General features: G+C 36.5%; 1 protein-coding gene across 1 annotated transcript in view; it reads left to right on the forward strand.

The window, feature by feature from the left end:
- The window catches only part of LOC141437532 (cytoplasmic dynein 2 heavy chain 1-like), a 16,209-nt gene extending 5,389 nt beyond the window's left edge, over positions 1–10,820 (forward strand). Inside the window, exons 2-15 of the mRNA XM_074100962.1 lie at positions 804–933; positions 2,008–2,141; positions 2,247–2,491; positions 2,916–3,015; positions 3,303–3,442; positions 5,092–5,313; positions 5,761–5,918; positions 6,157–6,360; positions 7,325–7,340; positions 8,028–8,213; positions 8,726–8,854; positions 9,062–9,207; positions 9,761–9,903; positions 10,630–10,820. Coding sequence (XP_073957063.1) covers positions 804–933; positions 2,008–2,141; positions 2,247–2,491; positions 2,916–3,015; positions 3,303–3,442; positions 5,092–5,313; positions 5,761–5,918; positions 6,157–6,360; positions 7,325–7,340; positions 8,028–8,213; positions 8,726–8,854; positions 9,062–9,207; positions 9,761–9,896 — 1,946 coding nt within the window. The 3' untranslated portion in view covers positions 9,897–9,903; positions 10,630–10,820. The remainder of the gene's footprint in view (positions 1–803; positions 934–2,007; positions 2,142–2,246; positions 2,492–2,915; positions 3,016–3,302; positions 3,443–5,091; positions 5,314–5,760; positions 5,919–6,156; positions 6,361–7,324; positions 7,341–8,027; positions 8,214–8,725; positions 8,855–9,061; positions 9,208–9,760; positions 9,904–10,629) is intronic.
- Positions 10,821–11,615: the final 795 nt, after the last annotated feature.

An 11,615-nucleotide genomic window follows, 5' to 3' on the forward strand; every position in this document is an offset into this window, starting at 1 on the left:
AGACAGACAGAGTTACTTTGCATTTATAATATTATAGCTAATGATATATACATTGGTAAAGTCAAATAAAAGCTTGTAATAACATACTTAACCTTTTCAACGCCAACGACTCGTATGTACGCACCGCAGGTTCCACTCCAACACCTATATATACATCCATGACTTCAATGAAAAATAAACTTTTGTTCAATTGTGTTATGGTTCAATTTTAGGCATTGCAATATAGAAGCCTGGCGTATGGGTGATGTCTTTTGTATTTGACATGGCGGCGATAAGGTTAATCAACTTAGAAAAATTGGAAAACCCCTAGACATTGTCATGTCAAAATTCAGTATTTCAAATATTGGTGAACTCATTCTAATAAAACATATTTAAGAACTGCCACAAGAAAACTCGCTTTCACGTAAAAACCCACATAAATAGGTCCATCCATTTGAGAGGTACAGTCAACTACAAATACTTTATTGGCTTAATATTAAGGTTGTGTATTCTTGTCTTTGTAACTTTGGCCATATAGATATTTTGGTGGTTGACTGTACAATGCCACAGACAGACAGACAGACTGGCTGACAGACAAATATTGGCGTCTAATTTATAAAACACCCTTTTTTACGTCAGATGTTAAAAAAATAAAATTATCAAGCTTTTGCTACAACTATTACGATTAAAAATGTTCTAAGTTGCTTAGGATTTTACCCTTTTCTAACTTTTATCATGCCATCTAAACATCTTGTATACTTTATAATTTATATGTATACATATTTCATAAGAAAAGTTCTTATACCTATATTTTTTGTTTGCAGTCATACAGTCTGTGGAAGATGAAGTGGACTATTGGAAAACTTTGGCACAGAATAAAGATGCAAATAAAAAGGAGAGAGAATCTGCCTCTTCTTTTTGTGAATTGTTTGAGGACATAAGTGAAGAAATTCAGTAAGCAAATATGTTGTTATAATTGACCCCAATTGACCTAATTCCAGATAAAGTCTGGGTTGGATGATAGACTCTAACTTAGGTATCCTCTTTTGTGTACTAATTGCGTAGATTAGAAAAGTGGATACCTACTCCTGTTGGGCACCAACTACTATGATGTATAAATTATAGTTTTGGAAAATAAGATATGTGGTTGGAGTTGACAGGTGGTAGCCAGGGAATCAGGGATTGTAAAGGAATTATTGTTCTTGTCCCGTGTCCAGGAATTACACTGTGGCGACTGTATTTCCGCTTCCGTTTTGATAATTTATTACGGACATGTTGGATTTAGATACAGAAAAATCCTATTTTAGTTAATTGTGTTTTCCCATCGTTTTGTATATATTATTAATTTCTTCTGTACTTCTGTTGGTGTAAATATAATGTATGGTGATTAGTGTGAATTTGACTATTTCATTTTGAACACATATTCCCCATAACACTTTATAGTCCCAGTGTTTGAATACCTATTACCAGTTTTTTTTTCATTATGTTACCGGTATGCTAAATGCGTACAGTTCGCCGTCTGTGTCTGTCTCGGCTCTCACTGCAGGCTCGGATCAATTTTGATGAGTCGTAGATCAAAAATATTGTCTGTTCTGCAAAGTCTTGATAGGGTTATATGGCAAAAACTTGTGCTCTAAAAAGTGTCGAACGGCGTGACGTCATGCGGAAATTTAACCCGCTATATCTTCATATTTTTAACCCCCGACGCAAAAAGAGGGGTGTTATAAGTTTGACCGCTATGTGTGTCTGTCTGTGGCACCGTAGCTCTTAAACGGGTGGACCGATTTGATTGCAGTTTTTTTTTATTTGAAATCAGGTCGCTAGCGATGGTTCTTAGATATGTTTCATCAAAATCGATTCAGCCGTTTTTGAGATATTGAACTTTGAAGTGACAAAGTCGGGGGTTTTCCAACTTTTAGTTGGTTAGGTTATCTTGTTTGATTGACAAAAGAATAAATATGAGTCAATATTTTCGAATAACTAGACTTTTACTAGAATATTTTAGGCCACTAGGTTAATTATTCACAGATCAATGCCATCTCTTCCAATGCTAGAGACGAGGGAAGCTGTGGAGAATGTTGGAGGAGCTCTTGATGACGTATGGAGGATAACGGTGAAACCTTACCCTCAAGATAGGATGATTCATATTATTGATGTCATTGGTAGGTTTTTATGGAAATATTAGAATTACCTAATACTGACATAATTTTGTTTAAAAGAACCGATGTTTGTAGCTAGTTACTTAAAGTTCTAATGTATCTTTTCAGGTCATACAATTTGTACAACGATTGAGAAAAAATTCAGTAATGTGCAATTATGGACAGTATCAGTTGAACCCAAAGACAATGAAATTTTGATACTTTTGTCTGAAAGTCTCCAAGTGATGGAGACTTGGACTAGCGCTTGCAAGTCCTTGACTGAAACTTACTGGCCTAACTATGCGCTTCATCCCTGGAGTGGCAAGCCTTATGTTCCAATAATCTGTTTAAATTTTCAAGATAGGTTGAAGCAGGTAAAAATATTCAGTTATATAATTATTTTAGTATATTTTCGGAACACAACATTCTTAATACAAATTTTAGAACATTTCATTATCAGTAAAGTAAAGAATAATATTCTGTTTTAACCTGTTGTGTATTTTGTAAGAAATTTATTTTCTTTCATATCATGGGGGATAGTGCAAATTTGCTTATATTATAATATGTATATCATACGGAAATACCGTATGTGTGTATGTGCACTACGTGTTATTTTACAGGGATGATTTTAACTTGGACTATGAATCATAGTTGTTTTAGTAAAAATTGGAAATTGGATCAACTTATCCGATGGGTACGCGGAATTGTTCCAATGCTAGCTGCGCGGATGTACACTATCTCTAACTTTTATATAATCTTTCTTACATGCATTAAATGTAAAATGTGTTCTGTTTTCAGATACATGAAATAAGGTCGACTTACAGCCAATTAGTCAAATTGCTTACAATTAGCGAGCGCAAAGAACTAAAAACTGATAAAATGTTTGAACCCTTTCAGAGTAAGTATCTGTAGTATATACTTACTCCTCTCATCCACTCAAAGGTTGACTGGTAGAGATCCCTTAAATGGATAAGTTCGCCTTTGTACATATATTTCATTGTTTGTCATCTGTGTTTGTTTACTTATTTTGTACAATAAAGAGTTTACATACATACATACTTACATTTTGTTATATCTTTTCTTTATTGTGGACGCACACACTATTTTTGGTATTTTGACTTCGGAACTCTAACAATCAAAGCAAAGTGACGTCATATGTTAAGATATAGTTTTTAATGCTCTCAGATATAAATGTCTGGATTTGTAACGGACCGTCGCAGGCGTGGGATGCTGCAATCGCGAGATTTTCAATGAACTTACGCCCTGCTGAAACGAATATTTCAGAAAAACTAAGGCCAAGATTACATAATATATCTACTAAACAGGTATACAATATACATATTCATACTAATTTATTTCGTCAGCATAGGTATAATTAAGTGACAAACAAAACAAGAGAGCAAACTATGATGTGCCTATCGGCTTACGAAATCATTTTGGAGAGAACTGACATTAGATGACATAAGATAGGATATGTTAATTGTTAATTAAAATAATCAAATTAATAACAGAGCGTCATAATGAAAACATCACATGATCTTTGAAAATTAATCCGAAATACTTCAGCAGAATACCCTCCCACCCAATAGGTGGACTGACGACATCGCGAGAGTTGCGGGCGGCTGATGGATGCAAGTGGCGGGTTGTCGTTCATTGTGGCGTTCTAAGGGGGAGGCATTTGTCCAACAGCGGACGTATTCCGACGGCTGATGATGATTATAAGTTCAACAGATAGTTTGACTGAACATACCTGTAAAAGTTATTTATTCAATTTTAGATAAATTTAATTAAGGGTAAGTAGACACGCCCTGGAAATGCATGGAAGAGGCATATGTGGACATACATATGATGAGAAGAAGAAGATGACGACACGCTTTGATTCGGTACACTTTAACCTTCAGCCAATGTATGCGAACGCCTTCCAGCAACAATAAAAAATCTGGAAAACATATACTACAAGTCCGTCAAGCTAACTCGACTATGCGATGAAATATTCCAGATTCATTAAAGAAACGTTGTATGATAAAAATAGAATCAACACCTTATAGAAACAAAAACCGGCCAAGAGCGTGTCGGGCACGCCCGAAACAGGGTTCCGTAGCCATTAGGAAAAAAATCAAGTAATATTTTCTAAGGATTTCGTATTTTGTACAGATTATTGCAAGTTTAGGTATATATTATACCTAAGGCTGCTATTTATTTTAAACTACTAATAATTCTCAATAAAACATAACCGTTATAGTTTTCCTTGTAAGTTTGATATACTTACTACCATCCAGAATTTTTCCAATTTTTCCACCCACTGGTTCAGATTTTAGACGGACGGGACGCTCGATTTTAATGAAAATTTGCACTTTAAACATGAATATATTGCAAACCCCCCCCCCCCCCATAATGAAGAGACCTATCCAACGATAACCCACACTATAAGATTGGATGAGAAAATAAAAATCACCCCTACTTTACGTCTATGGGAGGTACTCTTAAAAATTTATTTTTAATTTTTTTATTGTTACCATTTTGTCGGCATAGTTTACATATATATTCGCGCAAAATTACAGCTTTCTAGCATTGATAGTCCCTGAGAAAAGCCGCGGACGGACAGACAGACAGACAGACGGAACACTAAAAACCAGGAAGAATGTTGAAGTTCCTAAATCAACAAGTATTTATATTGCTGCAACGATAACATTTTAGTGTTTGTAGATGATAAGATGACATATTGTTTTAGCGTACCTATAGTAAAGCCTAGTTGGTTATTCAGTATCCAGAACTCCAGGTTACCTGCCGCACTTATAAACACCAATATGATTATCGTCATTAGTGAATGGGTGTTTCTTATAGCAGGCTACCTAAGTCTTGTGCGTCTATCTGATAGATTGACTATCACGTCAGACTCCGTCAAGCCATCGAGAGAAAAACTAGCTAAGAACATTTCCCTATAGTTTCCAAATTTAAAAGTTTTTTTTTACAGATGTTATATGAATTCATGCGCTACAAGTCTCTGATAGACCGGCCGCTAGTTAAAATAGCACTGAACAGTGAACTGGAGATATTTATATCCTCGCTGATATCCATGCTGAAAACAATACAAGCTCAATTGGATTCTGATGAAGTGGACGTCAAGATGTATCAGCCGCCAGAAATGTCCCCCGTTGTGCAACAAGTGCAATGGGCTAAGCAAATGGAAGCTAAAGTATGTTATGGTCCGAACATTGTTGTCATTCATGTGTAGGTCAGTCGTCTGTCACATAGGTTTTACAGCAAAATTGTTGGAGTTAGATTCTTTCATAATCATAGTACAACCATATTGCTAACCTAAAGTCGTACAAATTGTCAAAAAAAGTTTCTTGAGTTCCCGAACAGGAAAATGGAGTGCGAAAATAGAATTTAAGCTATCTACCCAAAGCTTGGATCATCGTTATTTAGAACTCGTTAAGTGGATAAAAACTATATTTATTTTTAAAAAATATTAAAAACATTGGCAAATACTAGCAAGGGCTTATTATATTCATGATATAATGAATGAAATATGTTGTATATTATATATAGTTCAATAATATGTGTAAGTTCTTACTCTTTCAGAAGATTAAGGCATTTACAACAATACGAATAATTTCCCTTATTCCCTTTTGTATTTCAGGTAAAGGACATACAGATGTGCGCTGAGAAGTATTTAAAAGAGTTTGAAAGCAGTGCTGAATTACAAAAACTGGCTATCCAAGTGTTGAAAGATCTTAAAACTATGTACACACAGTTGCATGAAGAGTGGTCTAGAGATTTGCAGGTAGAGTTATGCACGTTAAGATTCGTTTTACACCACACAATATCGGGCTATAATGACGTGTTACCAGTTTCGTTCTACCAGGTTCGATTCCTGGCTTAACTTTGCTTTTTTAATTTTTCAACGTATTATAGTAAGCATTATTAAGTAAAATAACTCTTTGTGGGATAAAATGTTTTCTATTGTTTGTTTATAACAACTTAATAAATAATAACCTTCCGAAAACTGACTTAAAATTTCAGGCACAAGTGAAAGTGGCACGCTCCAGCTATCTCTAGACAAGCCTGTAGTGGAATTTTCAGCGAGCAGCAAGATGATGGTGGTGAACTTCAACTCTCGCCTTGTGCGGGTGGAGCTGGAGGCGCGAGCGCTGGCGGCGCTCGGGTTGCCGACGCCGGCCGCGGCTGCCCACATCGACACGCTGGCCGCGGCGCTGGGGACGCCCGCGCGCTGCAACAGGTGATGATGATGATGGCGGCTTACTACACAATACAGAAAAAAGGAACAGTATAATGTCTCGGCGGCGTCCTTGATATAATTACCTACGCCGGCTCGGTACACAAACGCGCGATAGGGCTGCCTACTAACTGTCACTCTTCAGTTATGTATTTGATTTGACAATGTCAATGAAATTTAAACTAGGAAAAGTATTAGGAGCTTTAGAAAATTATGGAAGAATTGGACTAGGTAGTGTATAACAAAAAGGCATTTTACGTTATTTTAATAAACCACAAAACGTATTATGTTTTTAAACGGTTTTATTTAGCTTCATCACTACGTATATTTGTTACCTACAAATTAGCTACGGAGAAGTATTTGCGCCTCTTCTGAGATGTGCGGAAAGCTTTATTTGTTGAATTTAAGAGTATAAATAATTCACATTATGATAAATAACTTAATTAGATACGTTTTTATGATATTATATTAGATTAATTTAAATATCCGTACACCGAACAATACTGTTTATATCGTCGTGACATATTTAGGTACGTAACAAATGCGCGTGAGTCCGTACGTAACCGCGGAGCACTCGCGACTGATGGTTGCCGAGGTATGCTGAGAATTCGTGGCGCGTAGGTATAATTCGCTTTCCGGCTATTTATACAAAGACGTTATACTGTTACTTTTCTCTGTACTGTGCTTACTGCAACTCGCGTCTGTTGTGGGTGGAGCTAGAGGCACGCGCTCTGGCGGCGTTCGGGGGCATTTCTGTAATACATTGTCATTAGGGCGTGTATTGAGGGTAGGCAGCGCTAGTACTGTTTCAATAATCTATAATCTTACTTGTGATTGGCTCATTTAGTTATTCAAACATTTATAAACCTGACACAAATGGTAACATAACATGCTAAACGGACCTCACGATACTAGTGCCAACTAGCCTGCCACAGAAGCCGTCATTGTTATCCTTTAAAAACATTAGTAGATTGTTGTACCAAGCAGAAAGTTATTTATTATTGCACCGAGTGCCGATTTGGAGCCCGAGCGTGAGCGATGGCTTTAAAAAGCACGAGGGCAATATAAATTACTTAATGCGAGGCTCATAATCTGCTTTTCTTTCAACAATTCTTTCACTAAGACGAAAAAAACTCATGCTAAACAATAACAGGAAAGAAATGTCACTGATCGATGATTCCATTTTTGTAAGTTTACATTCGCACTATTTTAATTTGTTAATGCTAATTTGTTTTTTTTTAATTTCTTCCTTTTTTTGGCAGAGTTAGTATCAGATATTTTTACTCGCGTTCTGTCAAATTTCGGGCGCCAGGTTGGCGAACCAAACACACAAAGTTTTTTTTTTAATTCGGCTACTTACTATTTTTGATAGGACTGGTAGCAACAATTTTTTGTACGCAATCTGTCAAATTTCATATGACTGTCTGGTTGACCAACCTAACACTAGACATTTTACACTATGCAGGCTAATTTTATAGAAAAATACTCTTGTGTTACCTCTCTTGGTGGTGCAAAAAAAAAAAAAAAAACAATGCAATAAAGGATTTTCATACATTTCTTCTGCTCTAGAGCAGAAAAGTCTCGCTTTGTGCTGGGTATTTAGTGCGGTTATGATGAAATTAAAGCATAATTGGAAGAAAAATCCTTTAATTACATCCCTTTAACTACAGGTCGCATCATTCCACAACACCCTCGGCGAGCGCATGATCCCGTCGACTCGCCCGATGATGCTGCAAGCTGCGTTGGACTTGTCCACGCTGGTGCAGGACCAGCGGGCTGTGTACTGGAACGACGCGGAACAACTACAGAACTATACCGACAAGTTGAAGAAAATTGTGCTCAAGCTGGAATCACAGGTCATTAGTTATTAGCGAGGTTAATCGAATGTTTCCCCTGTATCATTTTCTTAAATCGCATCTTTATATAATGAAAACATTAAATATATGTATTAAAATGAATATATCACGGAACATTTGACACCAATATTGACCTAGTGCAAAGTGGACAAAGCTTGTGTTATGGATACTGGATAAACGTACTGATATACATATAAACAGATAAGTATCTTTAACATTATAAATGCGAAAGTAACTCTTGCTGCGTTTCTGTCGGTCTGTCTGTTATTACGATCCAGTTCCTTGTCCAATGAATCACGTAGCGTAGGTACGGTTACTGGGTTTGGGTTTTATCCATGATATACTGCAACCAATAATCATCGACTATAGGTTCGAATTGAATCTAATACTGGATTCATAGAAACAGTACTGCCCGTTATTTGAATGTTTTGGTCTTTATTTGTATCTCGACGATACATCGATATAGTTTTTTATACTTATTTTCTTTGACTACAGTGTAATTATACTTTCAGAATACTTATCTGACCAGCCAGCACATCGCTATTCGAAACATTGTTGAAATCCTAATGGATACGGAACTTTTAGCAAAACAGGCCGAGTGGAAGAAACATGTCAAGAATATTAGGGATATTATTGAGACGGTATGATGTACTACAAACTTTTATTTAATTGCCGTGTGTAATAGGTTAGATGGTTTTTACAAAAAAAAATTATATGGGTTATTTCAAAACAATTAATGTATTTCATCTTCTATGATTCTTGACTGCGTGGCGAAGTTTCATCATCATCCAATTTTCCTCTTTGTTGATAGTACATACTCGTATATTTCAAATTGTGTATTATTTAAGGTGGAAGCAAACGGCTATAAGAATACAGAACTGTGGAGGTCTCACTGGGACTGGCAGCTGTACAAAGCGCTCGAGTGTCAATACATAAAAACCCTCCTGTCTCTACATAAGCACTTTCCACTTGTCAAAATCGATTTGGTCCTACGGTAAGGTTCATTTTTATAAAATTATTATTTTATGTGATTGAACGAGTAATTCTTGTATATTTATTTATTTATTTCATGGATCTCATTACCGGCTCTAATGATTAAGACGAAATTTGCTAGTTTTTGGGGGCGAACAATCGATCCAGCTTTATGTTTTTAGTATAAATTTCACGAGTAATAAGATCAGTAACTTCGATAGCTCTATCATCAGCGTGGTGGTTTAGCGGTATAGTGGTAAATTTCCAAACTGGAGGTCTAAATTTCAAATCTATGTCGACGTGATTTAGTTTTTTATTTTTATTTATATATTTATTTAGTTTACATTTTACTTTTAAAATTTATTAAAAAAAACCTGGGGAATCAAAACCTATTCTCTATTGCTCTTGAAAATCTCAGGGCGTTTAATTTGAGCGCTACATCTCTGTTCTATGAACAACAGTGTCCAAGATAAGGATAGCCTTATAATAGCCGATCGATAGGAGATGGCACTGTAATAGGCAGTAGGTTATTTCGAGTAGATATTTGTTAAGTGATCGTTATTGTTTATATGCAGTGGTCGGTCGGTACGTATCCAACCGCCTTTAGAGGAAATTCGGGTGCAGCATTACCACCAGCTGCGGCGGCTCGTGGCGCTGCCGGCGCACTTCGTGGGCTCCGCGCCGCCGCAGACAATATCTTCGCTGCCATAGTGGACAAGTAAGAATGGGGTAGATAGAACATTTTCACTTTAAATGACGCCTATTTTTTTTATTCAGAATTAGGTAATTTCGGGGTTCTTCTTACTCAGAATCACAAGCACTATAGATTTTGAGGTTGGTTTTTTTTCACAAATTTCTTTAAAAGTTATATTCGCCATTTTGAAAAGATCCAATCCAAAAAGAATCCAAAAGATCCATCCATGATGATCCATGTAAGCTGCATGAAAAACAGTCACAAAACAAATAAAAACACTTTATTCTTCGTCCAAATCGATAGTGCTTATGATTCTGAGTAAGAAGAACCTAAAGTTACCTAATTCTGAAAAATGCGTCGTTTAAATTGGAAATGTCCAGATGTAGAAAACACTTTTTTGTAACCCTGACAACCGGATTAATATTCAAATTTATAGTTTCTTTAAAACGAATAAATAGTCAATTGAGTATTTATTTGTTTACTAAGGACTAAAAATAAATCATCTCTTTTGTGCTCTTTACTTCTAACAGTAATTGGAGTGAGAGCGAATTATGCATAGATCGACTACGTATAGTCACCAGCACCAATATCTGACGTAACAAAGCGTGCGCAAATATCTGAGACAAATATATTTCTAGGGCTAGTAGGACGTGTCAGATATTTTTACACGCTCCGCTGTGGCAGATGATATTAATGCAGGTACTAGTAACAAAAATTCGTAGTTTGCCATCACCACCTGTTAATTCGCAGGCATAGTTGGCTCGGCAACAGAGCCGTGAAGCAGCTAGAAGCAGCGCTGGCCGCACTGGAGCGAACCCGCGAGGCGTGGACGCGCCGCGCCTCGCTCGCCTGCGTTCCGGACTTACACACGCTTTGTACTGAACATCTGAAGGAACCTGGCGATTGGGAGGCCAACTTCAAGGCCTGTAAGGCGTACGGGCAGGCTGTGGCTAAAATGTCATTGTAAGTAATTAAGTGTAACATCAGCCAAATTTGTGGTGTATCAATTTTTAAAGAAGTTCCTATTAAATTAATGTATCGCTAAAGTCGAACTTTCAAGTTGACAGACATGTTTATTGGCATTATTGTTTTATGACATGCAAACGATTATCAACTTTAAGGTGGTAGACCACATATTTGGCTGACAAGGTATCACAAATTTAACCCGAAATATTTCAGCCAGTGGTCGGTTGAGTTCTACTGAATTCCGATGGAAAAGTTTATACATTTTGTAGCCAAATGCTTGAAGTTGGACGCGTCAAAGACGTGACGTCAACTTGAATTAAAAAAAAACCGGCAAGTCTTTTCAGGTTGCAAAAATTAAAACATTAGGACTTGCTTAAGTAATGGGCGAACATATACACATCTGCACCCACCAACTTACTTTAGCGTTTACAATATTGGTTGGAACTAGTAATCATCTTTATCGGACTCAGATTCGTATGAAGTGTTAAAAACACTATTAAAAACAAGGGGTTTCGTCTAACGATGTTTTAGAATGCATGGAGATATATAGAGACAACAGTACTGGGTCTATTATTAATGAGCTGCGTCAAATTCGAGTTTCATCTCCAATTGCTACGGCTGGATCTCATTTCAGCAATGGTAGTTAATAAAACAGGCCTGACAGTAAATAAATAAAATCAAGGTAGTTTTGAAGGACGGTTAAAAATTTTATTAATAATTTGTGGTAGTTTTGTTTCATAAACGTATGCTGTGGTACTTGGGGATTACAG

The sequence above is a fragment of the Choristoneura fumiferana genome, chromosome 18 (assembly GCF_025370935.1).
Source record: "Choristoneura fumiferana chromosome 18, NRCan_CFum_1, whole genome shotgun sequence".
NCBI classification, from domain to species: Eukaryota; Metazoa; Arthropoda; class Insecta; order Lepidoptera; family Tortricidae; genus Choristoneura; species Choristoneura fumiferana.